General features: G+C 39.6%; 1 protein-coding gene across 4 annotated transcripts; it reads right to left on the bottom strand.

The window, feature by feature from the left end:
* Window positions 1-1,876: 1,876 nt before the first annotated feature.
* On the bottom strand, window positions 1,877-16,927 carry lbr (lamin B receptor). Of its 4 annotated transcripts, none has more exons than XM_046373752.1 (14): window positions 16,816-16,927; window positions 12,512-12,686; window positions 11,965-12,180; window positions 11,256-11,336; window positions 9,606-9,792; window positions 8,466-8,662; window positions 7,683-7,737; window positions 5,850-6,044; window positions 5,630-5,733; window positions 4,984-5,109; window positions 4,616-4,784; window positions 4,351-4,431; window positions 3,988-4,110; window positions 1,877-2,813 (listed from the first exon to the last, which is right to left on the bottom strand). In XM_046373752.1, the coding sequence occupies exons 2-14, from the start codon at window positions 12,674-12,676 to the stop codon at window positions 2,653-2,655; spliced, it is 1,860 nt and encodes a 619-aa protein (XP_046229708.1). In that variant the 5' UTR covers window positions 12,677-12,686; window positions 16,816-16,927; the 3' UTR covers window positions 1,877-2,652. The 4 variants fall into 4 exon arrangements, with proteins under 4 accessions (XP_046229708.1, XP_046229707.1, XP_046229706.1 ...); XM_046373751.1 differs by having other exon boundaries at window positions 16,708-16,857; XM_046373750.1 differs by lacking the exon at window positions 16,816-16,927 and adding an exon at window positions 15,366-16,694.
* Window positions 16,928-19,273: the final 2,346 nt, after the last annotated feature.

Raw genomic sequence — 19,273 nt, 5'->3', positions numbered from 1 at the left:
AGCCTGTCCTCACACATGCCCAGATAAACCATGCTGTGGATGTAAGTGCGACTGTTAATCATTTTAAAAGTTTTAGTGAGTTGGTTCATTTAGATCATCTCAGTAATAAGAGGCAGCTCTTCGGGCTCCCAAATGGCTCCTCAATTAGTACCACTTTTCTCTTTTATAATCCAAATTTGGCCATTTTTGACCTACTGGCACATGCGTACATTTATATCACTCCGTTCAATTATACCAAACTGTGATTTCTGTATAACATAATTTTATAATATTGATGTCCATCCATCCATCTTCTATACTGCTTCAGGGTTGCAGGGGGCTGGAGCCTATCCCAGCTGACTACGGGCGAGAGGCGGGGTTCACCCTGGACTGATCGCCAGTCAATCGCAGGGCCTGATAATTTGACTCACTACACATAAATGACTCAGGGTCAATAGCGAAGAAGTGCGTTTCCGGCCGGTTTCGAACCCCCTCGGTATACTGAATATGATACCTACTTATCCAAAAATAGACTCCTCCACAGTGAGAGTAAATGAGCACTCTTGTGGTCACAGATCATCACAGAGCCTGTCAACAAGCTAACAAATGAATCAAGGCCACAGAAAGGAGGAAAAGGGAATATTGTAAGTTTTTATTTTATGCTGCAACATTTGTACATATAAGCTTTTTCCAGCCACTGTCACAGATTTGATTCATCCTCAATGACAGCCTGTTAACATCTGCTTTCATTGTTGTGATTTACCGAATCAAACATGGGTTGGGGGGGGGATGGTGGTGTTATCTCTGATCAGGCCAAAGGTGTAGTACACCATTTCTTTGAATGTATTTTGAACTATTGTCTAGAAACATGGCACATCTAAGCTGTAAACATAACTACAGTGGTCACAATTAGGCAGTTAACTTAAAGAAAGCAACATTAAATATCTAATGAGGAACATTATCACTACTCTCACCTCTTTTACTCAAAATAACATGATTTAAAAAAATAGTATTTACATAGTATTCAGTCAGCACAGCATAAAGAGACAGTCCCTAGCCTAGTTAATTTATTGCTACTTATGTTCTCATCTACAGCTGCACATGCATAAAAATATTTTTTGGGTTTGCAAATGCACAGGATATAAATGCTAACACAGTCAACAGCTCAGCATGTTGTCACAGTATAAACTTCATTAAAATTGTTCTTGTCAAATGATCTGGCCCAAGTTAAAGCTTAAACAGGCTCATATTAACCCTAGAACACTAACGTCGGGTGATTTTCACCCACACAATTTTGAAGTGATCGAATTTTACAATCAAATGAAGGGATGTGTTGATACTTTCGACCAAATGTGTGCTCAGTACAGCTGTGAAAGAAAAACCAAGAGGTGGCCACTGTGTGTCCTATATGGCATGATGAACGCTGGTGTGATAAACTGTATTTTATCCGAGATATTATATCGGGTAAAATATACCCAACGTTAGTGATGGTGTTACTAATTTTAACATTAGTGTTCTAGGGTTAAATTCATGTGGCAGTGGTGTCAAATCAACAACCAGTTCATAATAGAGAATATGCTCCAATAATGCTCCAGAAAGCAGAAGGACAAAAGACAGATGTTCACGAGCAATGAAAACGCTGGCAAGAAGAGCAGTTGGGTGTTCCACTCTAAAGGCATGGCTCACGTGATGTGGATGGCTAACACTTGTTCATCACAGATGCAAACGATATTGTTGAAATGAAAAACAAGTCTAACTCATTCTTCTTTCTTAATAAGCCAAGTCACACTCATAATTACACACACCGCCTCCCAGAGGGCACAGAGGAGGAAGGACTGGGCAGTGAGTGAACCTGAGGTAGCAGAGCCAAATAAAATACACTTTGGAATTCATAACATAAGGGGAAAAATGCTTTTAACACATTAGTGCATTTTTCTTGAAACCACCAAACTCATTTTACACTCTCAAGTCTAAACTACACAGCTACATAAAATTATACACAACAAAATTATTCAGACAAAACTATTCCAATTCAACGTGTTGACAACATTCGGAGTCCTGAGAAAGAACATGAGTCCTAGTTTTACTGTACAGGTAATTTAAAAGAAGTTTTAAACCCATCCTTCACAATATAAACAAGCAGTATAAGTATAGTAGGAAGGCATCCTTACAAAATTATAATAGCCAAGCTGATATTTTAACATTTTGAATATGGGAGCAAAGAGTAAAACTTACCAAACATTATGCAAGTGATGAGCAATTCCTGAAGTATAAAAACAAATATGTATATACAAAAATATACAACCTAACAAGACATTCCTTGCAGAGGCGTTTTTTTTTCCCCACCTGTTTTGTAAACTTTTAAAAAGTATATATTGGAGTATTTTCTGTTTAAAAAGGCAATTCTTCCTGCAATCCATGATACCAATGACTGTCTTATTGTTCTTCATCAAAAAATTCATAGTACTGTAGCACCATCAGTCCACAATCAAGATTTTAAAAAGTTTTTTAAAAGAAAAAAAAAGAAGAAGAAGTAAAAAACAAACAAACAAACAAAACCCCCTAAAAGACAAATCAGTCAATCCTTACATATTTGGGCTTTTGTGAGCCTTCAAAGTCATAATATTAGGTCAAAAAAAGGCCTCAGCTCAGGAGTGTCCAGTGCCTGGTTCCTCAGTAGACGCGAGGAATGATCCTGTAGCGAACAGTTCGGCAGTACTCTTCCCATGCCGAGCCGTACTTCCTCCTGCACTCGCTCATGTCTCGGGAATCTCGGTGCACGAGCAGGATGATGAAATAGATCATGTAGTACCATGGCAGGAGGTGGCTGAAGCCTGCTCATGAGAAAGGCGAAAGGGTAAGGACAGAAGGAAAACAACAACTTTAATAGCTGGTAGAAAATATGTCATTTGTTTACATCTTTTTACAGTGCAAATATATGTGCGCATATGAGAAGTTAAGATGTGTGATGTGTCAGTCTCTAACGTTTGAACCTCTGGAGGTCACTGAAGGAAGGCTTACACCACAAGATTTAGCTCAGATTTGCTCTTTCTGCTCATATTTCAGCCAATGAAAGCAACCTTATTAACCACCAAGAATAGTACAGACAGCCATTATATGTGCATGATTTTCATTGGTTGTTTATGTTAGCTCTTAAACCATTAATAACTATATTTAGCAGACTAAGGAAAATAGGTTGGTTTGCTTTCTGTTAAAGGTGGAAACACAAAATTTGCTGTGGATATTGTTAAGACATTTGGCTGTTACGTCTTAATCGTAATTTTTAATTCCGCATATTTATCACGCTTTCATTGTTGGACAAGCCTAATTTTTCTTTAAAAACAAACAAACAAAAAACACAAAAATATGTTTGAGATTCAATTAACATACTAAATTTCAGAGGTTGAATCAAAGCACATTTTACTGAAAGTGAAGTTGTTCTGAATTTAATGGTACCAAGCATTTGATAAAATTTGTTGCTTTTGAAAAACAGCCATTTCTGTATCATACTATAGCTGCTAGTTGTTAGTATCCCTCTTTATTAAGACCATAGCTTCATGCCTGACCATGACCATTTAAAAAAATCCAGTAGATCTGTGCTCAACTGGCATAGTGTTATAAAAGAAATGATCAAATTAAAATGGATAAAATTGTGATTCCAAAATTTTATGTAGAATTATTCACATTCCTTTCAGTGTGCACTCTGAAACTTCACTACCAAATGTGCTGCTTTCACGGGGGATAAAAGAAGCTGATGTGATGCGTTCACGTTTCTCAAGCCTCTGACGTGACAGTAGATTGCTACTCATTGTGAATTTTCCCCACTGCAGAAAAAATAAAGGATTACTTTATCGTATCATAAGGTGTTTCCATGTGTGTCAATGTGCATTATGCACATAAAGCTGTGGAAAATACGACTTGGCTGCAAGCTTTATGGCGCACCTTTACTCATAAAACTAGAGGCCTTGGTGTTTGATTACTTATGGTACAACTGTGAAGCCAACTCACCACAGGGTAGGGACCAGGCCAGAGCCATTATGAGGTCTCCCAGGTAGTTAGGGTGGCGGACCACACCCCACCAGCCAGACACAAGCAGACTCTTTCCTGTCGCTGTGGGGATGGTCTTCAAATCTGGAGAGAGCAGAAAAACACAAAGACAGAGGTCATTCAGTGATAAAGACAAAGACCAAAAGACACAGAAGAAGAAAAAAGGGCAGAGATCAGTCGGATGTGAAGTAGCTTTAATGACCGCTGCACCTCAGTAATATCCCTTGGAGGCCAAACAAAACATGTGCATAAAAATAAATCCATAAACCCATGAAATAAAAACTCATCTGATTACATAACCATGAGCCTTTCAGAAGAACTTACATGACAGATTGGGGTCAGATGGGTTTCTCCTGAAAGCGTTCTTTTCAGAGTTGGACTTTCTGAAAATGTAGAAGCCAGTGACTGAAAGACAAAGAAAGCAAGAGAAAAGTTAACATTAACTCCAACATTCTTTTCCTCAAAAACCTGTGACATTTCTCTCAGAGTAGCTGTACCTTCCCTCAAGATAAAGTAAAAAGAAGCATACAATCCAAACCCTGAACTGTGATGATCAGTGACTTGAGTTTGACGCTCTGCTCCTACTTACGTTTGAGTGCGACGATGGCTGCGAGGGCAGGGACACTCAGGGGGTTGGGGTGGCTGACCAGGTAATAGGCTTGAAGAGTGTAAGTAAAGGGAACCCACACCAGATCACCAAATGCCAACATGAAGCCAAAACCATCATGCATCAAATCCATGGTGGTCAGGATGGCCTCCTGAAGAGAGGGAAAGACACATTCAGTCGTCACTTAGTCGGATATGTGTGTGTGTAGATCATATATGTTATAAAGATATATATGTGTGTTATATATATGGACAGATAGAGAGAGAGACATGGGGTTAGAACTGTATCATAAGACTGTTATTTCTTGATATGTCATTGCACATTTTTATCTTGTGCTCTGCTATGCGCACCTCATTCCAGAGGCCATCCACCACATAGAGAAGCTGGAAGAGGTTCACAAGGATCATGGAGTATGACGGAGCATCCAGACCCTGCTGCTTCATCTCAGCCAGCGCCATTGCAAAGTTGATCAAACACTGAACAGTGACAGACAGGTAACATCCAACATCATATTAATGTTTCCTAATCATCCAGTATGTTGTATGTCTTTTCATCTAAAATATTTTGTACTGGAAGCAAAATGAAGTCTTTGCTGATCATCTAAAAATCTCTGGCTTTATGGTTTCGGTTTTCTTTATGGCTATATACAATCTAAGATGAAATACTAGATTAACCTTATAACCACAACCAAACCCAAGGCTTTCCTTGAGTTCATGTCACATGTCTGAGATTAAAAACCAATTCCACATATGGCCACCAGAGAGTGCTAGATAGTGTGTATGGAGAAAATAACAGGTTATGCTCAAACAGATCAAGTGACACTTTCATCAACTTTGATCAGCTGGAGCACTTTTTTTTGTTTTTAAATCAAGACACACAGACAGCAAGTCATTGTGACTCATGTATTTGGCCATGTTCTGCTTGTAGTATTACATACTATATTTCCAGGGCTCGCTAAGCGTATTGAGACAAAAGTTTAGTGTCATGACAACTCACCCAGCCAATCAGACCAGGACGCATCTCACAGAAGAATTTCAAATCAAAGTCTTTGATACGGGGATTGAGCTCATGTCCTTTGAAAAAGTCATAAACCACATTGCCTGGAGGAAGAGTGAGTGAAAACAAATGAAACAACTGAAATTTCAAGCAGACAAATAAATGAATGAATAACAGGCTTCTGCCGCTGATCACTGAGTAAGTAAGTCTTTCCCCTTACCAGAGTTTCCCCCCAGTGCCAGCTGTGTCGGGACAGCATAGAGAGAGCGCACATACAGGTAGACACTAAGCAGGACAGAGATGAGGAAGGAGGCCACAGCCAGCTGCAGGAAGTGGCTGTGGATGTAGGTGAGATCAACACCCTGGTACACCGCAGCAGCTACCGCTAGAGAACTCACCACAATGGCAAAGAAACCTGGAAGGACACAGGGGTTCAGATACAGATGGACCAAAGAAAGCCACAATGATTCATGTAATTTAATCTTTCTTTAATCAGGCACTGAGATTAGGATTTCTTTTTCAAGAGAGGCGTGAGGATGATGATAGATTGAAGATAAAAACATTCACAGGAACACAACACGACAAGGAATATTCAAAACATTTGCAAGAATCATTAGAGCAATAGAAATCAGAGATTTAAAACAAAGTTTGTAACTCATTCCATTTAAAAGGTGCATAATACCTGAACCCATATCTGTCAACATTTGTGCAAACACAAGTGATATCTAAAGTTAAGTAATTGCTACATCCTTTCATTTTATAGAAAAAGCTAAATTGGATTTTTAATTTTTGTGTCAGTTGTTGAATCTGAATTTTGAATCAACCCAACCGGTCAAGGCAGATGGTCGCTCATCTTGAGCCGGGGTCTGCTCTGAGGTTTGTGCATTCTAAAAGGCAGTTTTTCCTCACCACTGTCTCCAAGTGCTTGCTCAAGGGGGAATGTTGGGTTTTCTCTAGAGCTATTCTAATTGGAAAGTGTCATGACATAACTTTTGATGTGAATTGGCGCTATATAAATAAACTGAATTGAATTGAATGGCAGTCTGCTATCAAGCCAAAATTAAGTATCTGTATGATTCTGCAGGAGCAATATGGGTACCATTAAAGGTTTGAATGTTAGGGTAATCGGTGTCGATGGAGGAGGTTGAGAATATCATGTATTTAATCTTCTCTGCCTTTAAAACTAGTCTATGATGGAGAAGAGATATTTGAAAAACATCAAAGACAGACTGAAGATGGGTCAGGGCTTAGGCTGGGGTGAGGCTAGGGGCAAATAAAACTGTGTCATCTGCAAAGAAATGGTCACAGAAGCATTGATCAAAAAGAATTATGTTATTTATGTACAGCATAAATAGCACAGGCCCAAGGATCGACCCCTTTCTGTGAGGCAAGAATAAAACCAACTGGACGTGAGATCATTTAGACCTTTGAACCTTTTGGAGCAGGATTTTATGATCTACTGTGTCAAAAGCTTTTCAAAAATCAGAAAAGAGCTGCACAGGGTTATCTGTTAAATTCAGATAGGAGACAGTGTTATCAATGACTGAGACTGCAGCTGTTACTGTACTATGACCAGGGAGAAAACCACACTGCTGTGGCTTTAGTCTCTTTAGTGAGTCAATAAAGGAGCACAGTTGTAAATTAGCCAGCAATTCTAGGAGATTTGCTAAAGGAGACAGTTATATAGATACAGATATAGGACGGTAGTTACTGAGATCTAAGTTATCGTCACTTCTGTGAAATGGTACCACTGTGGCACTTTTCCATGAAGCAGGAATAATGCTAGTTAGAAATAAAATATGGGTCAAAATTATGCAAAATATTAAATTATACAAAAATACTGGTGCAGATCATTTTGATCCATATCGCCATCTAAGCACCCCCATAATCTGTCCCTACTAGGAAAATATTTTTAACATTTTCAACAGTCCTTATTCCTGCTTCATGGAAAAGTGCCACAGCGGTATCATTACACTAAAGTGGTGATAACTCAATTAACTTCATATTTTGAGTTGATCTAGTAAATAGCACAAATGCACACAAAGGGCCTCACCATTAGTTCTGTACTTCAGTCTCTCCCCAGACCTCAGTGGCATGCCTTCGCTCAGCTAGACAAACCAAACAGAATAAAAAAGGATTAACCAAGAGCACATATTCAGTCACTGTGCGTGTGTGTGTGTGTGTGTGTGTGTGTGTGTGTGTGTGTGGTGGTGGTGGTGAGGTCACCTCTGAATAATGACGGTATGTGAAAAACCAACGGGAAACCACAGACAGTCTGTGTTCACAAGTTTGTTTCTCTAATTGGTTTTAATTCACTTTACACACAAGAGTAAGATTTGTATTTTAAAAATCTTACGTCTGCTCTTATTTTGAAATGAGTTCTGAAGGGGAACAGGATGATGAAAATGAAAGCTATAGGATTTTTGATCCTGATGAGAGGAAGAGTACTACATGGACTGAAACATAAGGAGTAATATGTTCATAAGGTTCATCATTTAGGTGAGCATAGTTATCTTAGTCAGTGGGTCAGTATATCAAGAGTCAAAAAACAAGAGCTTCCCGACCATTAATCCAATTTCTGCCTCCTGCAAGAATTAACTATTAGAAGAAGTCTTGTGCTGGTACACATGTGTCTTTCCTGTATCAGTGAATACAGGAAGCTAGGCAGCTACCGCCTTAACCACAGTTTATATCGGCTTCAGTGGAATACTGCAGTGATGATGTTATTGCACTACTTTACAGAGGAGAAGGTGGACAACTATGCCGATTGAATTTCTCTTAATTAGCTCATGCACACGTATGTTGGTTTGTACAGTTCTCAGCTCTTCTCACTCACCTTTCCAACAGGCAGCATGTAGAGCAGGGCCTGGAATAAGAACCAGAGTATGACAAAAGCAAGGGCCTGGGCATCAAAGAAGGCTTCAAGAGGGGGCAGAGGAGGAGGGAAGTTGGTCAGGCTGGGGTCCGCCAAGTTTACTTGCAGTACCAGAAAGAGAACCCAGGCTGGAAGGAAGAGCAGCCAGAAGTATGCTCCTGGAGGAAAGGAAAAGACACACCAGGGATACCAGTGCCATCAGTTATCAGCTTTGGGTTAATGCAGCAGCTCGGCATGTCAAGAAAAACAAAACCACCAATCATGGAGAGACACATAAACACATGAATGAAATGACTGGTTTCACAGTGGGAGTCACATAGCCAAGCCATCTATGAAGTAGGAAAAGTCATTTACTGCACACGCACTGAAGTCAATGTAAGACGACCAAAATGAAAGAGTTACAGGTGTATTTTTACTCCTCCAGATTGTGCAATTTCAGTTCCATTTTTCCCTGAACAGCAAAGCCATGTGTGGTATCACTGTGTTATGACAACACAGAATGACACAAAAGTAGGGCTTTGTATGGTTTTACAAATTACAATACCAATACCCTTAAAGTGATACCGATACCAAAAGGGTACTTCTTTCGATATCATGATCAGTTGTACAAAATGCCACCACCACCTTTTCACATCCAACTGATTTTACACAACTATATTTTGATATTTAATTGTCAAATGCACCACGCTCAAGTTCACACACCACAGACTGTACGGGTTATAGCTGCTGCAATGGTTGGCCAATCACACATCACACTTACTCCAATAACATCCACTGGGATTGTTGCATATTGTTCTGATAAAACCAGTTTTATTTATTTTCTCTTCATCTGCACTGCCTGAATCTCCACAGGCTGATCCAAATGGGTCTCTCAGTCATTAAACAAGGCAAGATTAACATCAATGTCATCAAAATGCTTGCAAATTTGCTAACATTAGGTGACATTAACACAAAACACAGATTCTAACAAGATCGTTCCCATTTTGTGGGCTTTAACAGGATTTAATCAGTCTACCTTAAATTAACCACACAGGACTTTAAAAGATCCTCCTGAGGCCAGTGATTAAATAATGACATTTCCTTTTCATCCTCTTAACCTACCTATCTTTCCACCAAAGTCAAGAGGGGTGGAGAAGGAGGCAGCAGGAGCTGTAGCCAGCTTAACATCCTTCTCTTCCAGCTGCTCTGGTTTCGCCTCAGCTGGCTGGGCATTTCCATCGTCCTTCCTGCGGCGCAGATTGTAACGGCCTTGGTTCATCTCAGTCTCTGCCACTTCCTTAGACTCAGACTATGAACGAAAGACTCGATTAGGATTTTGGATTATTAACATATGCAAGTTAGCAAATCAAATTCAAAATATGTTGTACAACATGAGGTCTCATAATTTCAGCAAAATTCCTGCACACAATAAAGTCTTAGTGACAGGTAAAGAGAATCAAAACCAAAGAATCCCACATGCTGTCCATCACTTGTACTCGCGTTATTGACAAGAGGGTAAGCAGAACAGAGAAAGTCGGTTAAAATAGGCAGATTTGTTTTTAAATGTGAAATAAGATAACATTTGACATATACAATAATCTGCCCAGACAGAAAATATTTCCTCCTATACAAATACAAATTAATATACCAAGATAAAATTGTTAAAAATCTTTTTACTCAGTTGTTCAAATCAAGAGCCCAAGATTAGAAATCCTATCTTCAAGTAAAATTCTCACCCTTATTTACAGCCCTAGGGGATGTATTGAACTCATATTTTGTCATCCTGTGCTACTCACTCAAAGTTCTTTTGTAAATTTCAGTCTGTTCACTAAAGTACCCTTTATTGTTTCTGTTAACTAACATACGTAAAATACGTATGACTGAGCTCCTGGTTTTTCCTCAGCAAAGCCTCTCACAGATGTATATTTATCTATCTAGGATTAATGATAAGGTCACATAGCTATACAGACTAACAATGACCTTAGAGGCCAGTTGGTCTTCAACTCTGTAATCCTACTTTAGGATCCAATTTAGACAAAAACAACAAAGCTGGCAAAATGTGCTCAACAATAAAAGTGAATACAAATAATTACGTAGTATTGATGTTTTTGTTTTGCTTTTCTTTTCATATTAAGAATCACAACCAACTAATTCTACACTTTGCCCACACACAAGACCTTGAAAAGCAATCAGAAACTTTTAAAAAGGCAAGGAAAGTAAAGTCACGGCACATGTTGAAACATCATGTGAGTGACTAAATGAAGCACAATCTTGTGAGAGGAGCCCCTCTCAGCTGGAAAACACACATGGCCCCTCCAATGTGCATGCATCATGACATTCCAACAGCTCTAACTTACCTCAAAAGCCCATTCACTACATGAGTAGCCACTAGAACATCAGTTGTTTTTTTTGTAATACTGTTCTTTTGACAAAACTAACTTCAACTCAAGAGTGAGCCGACAGTAAAAAAAAAAAACTTATGGATAATAATAATAATAATAAAAAAAGAGTAGCATTAATGCTTTCTAGTACAGTCCAGTACAAGGATGTGATGAGTTTAGATGTTTTTCATACTTGCATATTTCAGTTTTTGCACACATCGTCTTGAATGTACAATGACTTTTGATATTCATGTGTCTACTGTGGGTAGCTGAACAATGCCACTGTCTACGTTTAATATATTGTTGAATTTTTGAATTTGATTACCTGTAGACCCCCACCCCACGCTCCGACAGAGACATAAAAATGTTAAAATTCCGAGATAAAGCTCACCTCATTCGTTTTGGTCGCAGTGTTATTCTCTTCTTTCTTTTCGTGCTTATTGTTGCTATTGTTCTCAGCTGCATTTGTCTGCTGTTGCCCATCAAACAGTGCAGGGAGATTGATGGAGATGGAAAGAGAAAAAATTTTTAAAAAGCAACATGAGGGATAGACAGCAGGATCGTGACTGTGTTAAGGACAAAGTCCAGAATGACAGAGATGAGCATGTTTCCCCACAATTGCATGGCATTGATGATTTAGTACATATGATAGTGGACATGATCTTGTAACAAACATACACTGAATTATAATTAAAGTGCAATCACATTTCTTTTCTTTTCTTTTTTTTTTTTAACCCACTTTAAGTTTAATAATTAAAAAAGCCAAGGAGGTTTGTGGTGTCTTCAAGATCACGAGTGGCACTAAGGTAAAACTAACAGTGTCTGTAACTTATTGCACAGACTTCCGTATTCAGGGCATTTCTTCATTTTACGTTATGGCACATGATCTTGTGTATATTCCAGTTTTTGTTTGTTGTGGTTAAGAACTAGTATGATTACTTACAACCAATTGCCTGGTAGAGAAAATTAAAGAAAAGCGAATGACCAAAGACCAGCATAATGCACTGGGGTACCGTGACTGATTTCACCACTATGACACAAACTGTACTTGTGTGTGTGAAAATTAAAGCTTCACAGAGTACACAACCTGGGGCACTTACCAGTGGACTGAGCCTGACTTCTAGCGTATCCTTCAGCTTTGCATCCCTGCGGGACGACGGAGCACTCTCTGTAATCGCTGCAGCAGCAACAGCCGCCGCCGTGCGGAAGGATGAGCGCCGTGTGGTCCTTGCTGGGGAGCGAGACCGGCTACGACGGCGGCCTGGTGATCGAGAACGAGAGCGGGAGCGAGAACGGGTCTGGAAACCAGCAGCACTCTGAGGGAAAACAGACAGTTAAACAGATTTTTTTTTTGTTTTCATGAGCGAAAAAGAAAAGATACTAAAAAAGGAGTCTAACCTCATCTAAGTCCAAAAAGAGGTTGTCTACAATTTGGCATTTTTTATTATGGATGATTAGAAGAAACCTAATATTTTTCATGCTGAAATGAAACCCAAATGAAAGATATTTGCCCTTTCCCTAACGAACATTAATAACTAATACCTGCTTAATATCCTTCACTGCTATGATACTGCACAAAAAACATTACTCATGAAACTGTGACAATACTGTGAAATGACAACTGTGATTCTATAACGCTGGAGATACCTTGATGTCTTGCTCCTTGAGCTCCAGCTCAGTACCATCCTTGTAGATGACGGTGTAAAGTTGACTTTTAGCATCATATCGCAGCACCTTGACCTCATAGTACAGGCTGCTGCCAGGCCAGCGGCCCATCACCATCTCCCCTTTCTGATACTTCACAGAAGGCATCTTCACTGGCCTGAGTACAAGTAAAAAAAAAAAAAAACAACAACAAATAAAGAGTCAGAGCAGGAGAAATTATACAAATGAGCAATTAGACAGAAAGAGAAAGTGTAAGAGGGAGAAGAGGAAATGTGGGAGGGTAAAGAGCAGATGACAGGGAAAATCAAGAATGGATAGGACCATAAAAGCACAAGTAGTATAACAATAACAAGAATTGTTAAAACCTGGCACTCAGCTGCCTAAATTACAGTTTAATCACTGTGAAGGTTTTGTCCTCCATCTTTATCCAAACGATATGCGCTGGAGATTTCAATTTTAGATTTCATTTTATCTATAACAACAAGAACAAAAAAAGCCACACACAAAAAAGGGGTGTAGCATCAATTGCATATGGAATCATTGCCAATAAAGTGCAAACTGACTTTGCCTGTGGTAAGTGCAATGAAGAAGGATGATTTGATACAATGAGAGGCATTGTCATTGCACCATGCCTTTTCTGTTTCCAAACAGTCCACTGAAGCACAGCATGAGCTCAAACTTCAACATTCCGCTTGAATGACAACTAAAGCGGCATCTCAATATCTCAATGGGCTCATTGTCACTCAGACTGCTCTGGCAGTTACATATTTGACTTACAGGTTTGTATTTACAGATACTGTAATTATGGCTGGACAATAATTCCGAATTACCGTGAAATATTGTTTCAAACGATCATATATGAACTACAGCAGTGATCCCGCTAAACTATTCTGTTACCATAGTTAATGAAGCAAAAAAATTAAATCAATTTAAATCAGTTATAACTTAGAGTGATGTTACAAACAGACTTAGCACAGAGGGGAGGGTAATGCATAAAGTAAAACAGAAATTATACAGTTCATAATGTGATTTTACTTTGTAGATGTTATTCAGAAAAACACAGGGACAAGGATTAGAGCAGGCCTGCACAGAAGACCTCACTTTGAGCTTTAAGATTCTCTTGAGTTAAAACAGGAACTGAAGCAGATTGGAGGAAAAAAAAAATCAAGCCCACATAACTACAACATGACTGCTGCCCTGGGGCATTTACTCTTTACAATAATCAAATGGAAACATGCATAACCTGAGGACAATAAACGGCTCTAGCCACAATCTAGACCTCAACTCCTAGAGGAATCCTTGAACTAAGAATAAAAAAGTCAAATAATGTGTGGTTCTGAATTAATTTTGTTTCTCTTTTGGGTGAAACTAACTTGGCAGATGTATAGTGCAGCAAGATGAGGTCACCAAGCCAACTCTATTTTTGTCACCCAACCGCCCTGCTGGTTGTCCATAATTGTACAGCAGTATCTGCTTCAGTGTTTCTCAGATAATTTAACATCCTATGGAGGAGTACAGACAATTTACCAAATAAATACACGGATTCATTAAATATAACAATTAGACTGTTTAAAAAACTAAATGTAGAATTGAAATTGTTAAAAATGTCTATCGTCAGGTTCACATTTACAATTTTAAAACAATTTGAACCCTTTGAGAGGATGGACAACCCATGTGAACTAGCACTTTAGAATAGCAAAGACCTACTGTAGTGTGCACCACAGGACACAATGAGATGGATAGTCCAGGCAAGGTCAGCAGTATGGAACATTGGAGACCGGGGAGGCTCAGCGTCTAGAAACCCACCACAGTACTGCAGAACTGCTGACATGTCTGTCCCTGCTAGGTTTACCCAAAGCTGTCTGTCTGAAAGAGTTGCGCCATTCAAGTCACAACCAACCATGCAAGGAATTTTAGATGATGATGATATGGAACTAAACTGTAGCTGCAGGAACCAACTCTAGCAGCCAGTTCAGAGACAACCATAACCTAACTGGGCCCATTAAACAGCGTTAAAGCTGGTCAGTTTGACTACTAGACTACTACTTGTGTTTTGTGGCCAAATCATGCCTAAATATACTTATGTTGACACTCACACAACTCAAACTACAATTACTGTGTCTCTGTTGCTATAAATCACTTTTTATCTGACATTGCCATTGCCAGCAGAAGAAAGACTTGCAATACTTGCAATATGCAAAGATGTTTGATTAGTGTGGTAATTGACATTAAGTTCCTAAAAAAGGAAACACTGACTTAAACACATTTGGAACAACAGAGGTTTGGTTTTAGCAAAGTAAATACAGATCTTTACCTCAACCTCTTTTATGGTGACAATTTCAGCCACGCTGTAAATTGACAGGCTCCTGTAAGCAGTCTTGCTAATTAAAATTCCAGTGGTCAACACAGCACCATGTTTCTGTAAATGGCAGGTAACATGTAGAAACTGTTCTGAGGTTCAGTTTGTGCTTTTTACTCTGAGTTGTCAATCTTAAAAGAAATTAAGCACGATACACACATCAAAGTACCCCTCCTATTAAACTCGACAATAACAGCCAATTACCAACAACTAAACCATTCTGCGGTACAATCAAATCCAATATGTACCTCACCAATCTCTTATAAGTTTTTATAAACACAAAATAAGTTTTTTTTGTAAACAAAAAATAGATTTACAGCACATTCCATTGAGAGGTTGGCTCAACAGGATTACTACAGACAAGCAGAAAGAATCATACATATGAAGCAAATCCCTAATCCACTGGTAATTGATCTAATCTTGCATGACACAAAAATCCACAACATCCACGTAAAAAAACAAGCCAATATGACACACCCAAAGTAAGTTCCTGCGCTGCCCTCCTGGCTTGCCCACCAAGTTCCATATGGGATGTGGAAGTCAGGGCAGAATCGTGACTGGTGAGAGTTTCCCATCAGATCTCAGACTGGGCTGATGAAAGGATACGCGCTATAACGTGGGTGGGGTTTTAAATAGAAGTCAGGCAGACTCCCCCTCCCCTCTGTGAGAAAACTGCTCCACCTGGTATGCAGTCCCTTTGAAATGTAACGTGTGCGTTAAGTTGTTAACTCCTACTAAGAGGGAGAAAACCTCTTATGTTGACACTCCACTGACGTATGAAATTAACTTTCATAACAATAGGACAAATGTGCGTGGTTGGTTTCTACCACCACTTAGATGCAACCAAGTTAGATATAAGTTGAATGCAACGCATTACACTTTAGAAAAACTACACAGTAAACTTAAGTTGTGCTTTATAAAGAACCGGGTTAATAAAACGTGCGCCCTTCCAACCCGCCCAATCATTTTTGAGTTATAATTAGTGATTTGGCATAAATACGATTACGTCGGAGCATCTTCTTTATTTCCTCTGTCGTTCACTTGTGTCTGTCTGTTACTACTCTCTGGTCCATAAAATTAAAATATTTTGCTGCTTGCTACACAAGTGCGAGATCGGTTTGTAGTCTTGAAGGATAGGAGCCATTTCTTTAACGAACTGTGTCTAACGTTAGCTTTGTTAGCTTCAAGATAGCCGTGATGCAGTTGTAAGCGACAGAAAGGAAAGGAGGGAAAACGTCATGCATTCAAATACAGTTGACGAAGAAACCAAAAGCATCCGTCAAAAAATGAACCCGTTAGCACATCGGGAAAAGTTCGACAAAAATTAATTCTAGAACGGCGACTTTATCCCTGCAAACGATTTTTAAAGTATAAAGTGTATAGACAATAGATAAACCAACTGAGGTAATACCAGTGTTACAATCTAATAAAAGCTGTCTTTCACTGAACAGGCGCGGTCTAATTTCTGACCATCGCAAGGTTGTGTGTCGTTAATCTGGATGTTGGCGAATATCCCGTTCGTAATGGTAATGTTATAACTTAGTCAATGTCACAGTGATGCTGACCAGAAGTAATATTCCAAATTAAGATATATGCTGTTAATGGAGAATATCGACAGCAGATAAAATATCCCCACAATTCCTCCGACATATTTACAACTTCGACAACTTAAGATTCCAGGAACTAGTCGGAGTCTGCAGCGCCGTTATACAGCCAGCTTGAGGTAGCTTCGGCTAAGCCCCAGGTTCCCAACAAAGAGAAACGTAAAGCGATTTGCTATTTTGAATCACAAACACATGTGATGGACGAATGCACTTACCTTAATCTTGGCTAAATAATCCCACTGAGTAAAACTGCAAAGAATTTCCTTAACAAGACAACGAATTAATAAATTAAGTTTTATATTTTATAAACGGACTTCACTCACGTTTGACGTAGAGCTCGTTCTCCCTCCCTCTCTGGGCAAAACCCACCAGTGACTAGAAAGGCGCGAAGATTGCTGATTGGCTAGCTCAGCGTTCATTTCAAACAATTCTGCAATCTCATTGGTAATTGGTGATTTTTAACTGAATTGGGATTGGTTTCGGGGGAGCACGGTTACTTTGTTTACTGGTGTCAAATTAGACAAAATGGCGGAAGTGCCAGATAGCTCATAATAAACGCAATATGAGATAGACACATTTTGCTTTTTAATTCAAAGGCTATAATGGAAGACAATTCATACTTATTCATATTCCAATCAACAGTTATTAATAGTCTTATGCATATAGTAATGATTTTATCATGCTGAAGAAGAATAATAATTTTGTCTGATTTAGTCTGCCTATATTTGATATATGACTGAACTTTGAGTTTTTCTTCCCCCCTCCTAGTTCTCTCTCTTCCTTGTGTCCTCCTGGATCTAAATTTGTTACATATAAGATAAGATGGACTTTATTGATTCCACAGTGGGGAAATTCACTTGTCGTGGCAGCTCACAAGAACAGAAATGTGTGCAAAACAGTTTCAGAAAATATAAAGAGATAATAAATTAACAATTTTCAAGTAAACACTGTATAGCATACAGTTATAAGATAAGATAATCCTTTATTAGTTCCATAACTGGGAAATTACAGTGTTACATCAGCAAGCAGGATATAAAGGGTGCAAAGCATGCAAGGAAAAGGGAAGGATGTGCATTCAAAAAGAATAAATACACAGGAAACAAGTACCTGCAGCTGTACACAGTACAGAAAAGAAAGAGACGTTTTACACTAGAGTCCCTCAAGTTATGATTATATACAAATCTGTCGCTGAAGGAGCTGCTCAGAGCCTCCACTGTCTGATGCAGAGGATGAGAGGTGTTGTCCATGATGGATGTCAGCTTGGCTAACATCCTCCTCTCACCCACCTTCTCCACGGAGTCCAGTGGGCAGTCCAGGACAGAGCTGACCCTCTTGACCAGCTTGTTCAGTCTCTTCCTGTCCCGATCCTTGCTGCCCGTCCATCGCTGTGCTCATCACAGAGCGAGGATGAGCCTCCCCATGGTCTTCATCAGGTGGGAGGTCAAGGCAACAGACTTGTAGTGGTTTGCCTCCTTGGGGTGTGCAGTCTTAGGAACCACACAGGAGGTCTTCCACAGGACAGGGATCCTCTCCAGACTAAGGCTCAGGTTGAAGGTGTACATGACCATCTCACAGAGCTGGTCAGCACAGTCCCTAAGCAGTCTGGGGCTGATCCCATCTGGTCCTGCAGCTTTTCTGCTCTTCAGCTGCCTCAGTTCTCTCCTCACCTGGTCCCGGAAGGTGCTGGTGTGAGGTGGTGTGAAGACAGGGGGTGATGGGAGGTGAAGGTGAAGATAGTGATGGTCTGGTGATGGTGATAGTGTCTGTTAGCCTGGAAATGTGTGAAGAGGGGAGAGGATGGGTGGCAGAGGGGGTGGGGTTGGAATTAAACCTGTTTTTCAACGCTTGCCCAGCACTGGCCGCCTTCAGTTGTCCCTCTGGCTCCACTCTGACCATGTCCTGAGATGGTCTTCAGGCCCCTCCACACGTATGTTGTTCTGCTCCAGCTGCTCCTCCACTTCTTCCTGTTGCTGTTCTTGGTCCACCTGATTGCATACTTGAGTTCACACTGAACTCTCTTCCTGCTCCACTCTGTCCCCAGGAAAGAAAGTCCTCTTCTTCTGGTTCAGCTCAGGGGTCACCCAGGCCTTGGTGTTGGAGAAACACCGTACCCTACGGGTTGGTAAAGTGTTCTCCACACAGAAGTTAATCAGTCTGGGATGCAGTCGGTCAGTCAGTATATTTTATAATCTACATTATCAGAGATGTTGTCATTGTAATTTGCATATTCTGTGCTTTTGCTGGTCTGATCGGTAGTGTCATAAACTGCATTTGCACTTCACAGTGGTCAGATTCATGCAAAACTTATCATACATTCATAAAAACATTTCAGAATCAGAATTCTTAATGATTCTATTGAGTCTGTTAGTGTCCCTCACCCTCAGGCAGCTGCCTCAGCAGGCAACAGCATACTTGAAATCATGAAGTCATCTCAGCTAAGTAATAGGATAATGTAGGAAACGCATCCAATATATTTAACACTAAAAATATAAATATCTATATAAAGCTCTCAAAGCTAAAAAAGTCAGTAAATAAGTCAAGGCTCTGCATCATTAGAATCATTTTAAAAACTTTCATTGGGTCTCCCCTCAAAAAATTATGGTGACAATCAGAATAAAAAGATTCAGTTTAAGTAAGTTGCCCCATTTCCTTTCATCTGTGACAATAAGCTAACTGCACTTAATTATTTTGGATTCATTAAAATGGTTATCATATCTCATAGCTACTGTAGCATCTCTGTCAGAAAGTACACCATTAGGTGAAAGTTATCGCATCAAACCA

Source organism: Scatophagus argus, chromosome 19 (assembly GCF_020382885.2).
Source record: "Scatophagus argus isolate fScaArg1 chromosome 19, fScaArg1.pri, whole genome shotgun sequence".
NCBI lineage: Eukaryota > Metazoa > Chordata > Actinopteri > Scatophagidae > Scatophagus > Scatophagus argus.
This window is presented reverse-complemented; position numbering and strand designations above follow the sequence as displayed.

Bases quoted from the DNA above. Each gene is read 5' to 3' on its own strand.
- lbr (XM_046373750.1), bottom strand. From the start codon at position 15,463: ATGGGAAACTCTCACCAGTCACGATTCTGCCCTGACTTCCACATCCCA. The intron at 5,734-5,849 runs GTAAGGGGAAAG...CTCTTCCTCCAG, and splicing joins GGCACTGGGGGGAAACTCTG to GCAATGTGGTTTATGACTTT. The intron at 4,785-4,983 runs GTGCGCATAGCA...CCCTCTCTTCAG, and splicing joins TGGATGGCCTCTGGAATGAG to GAGGCCATCCTGACCACCAT.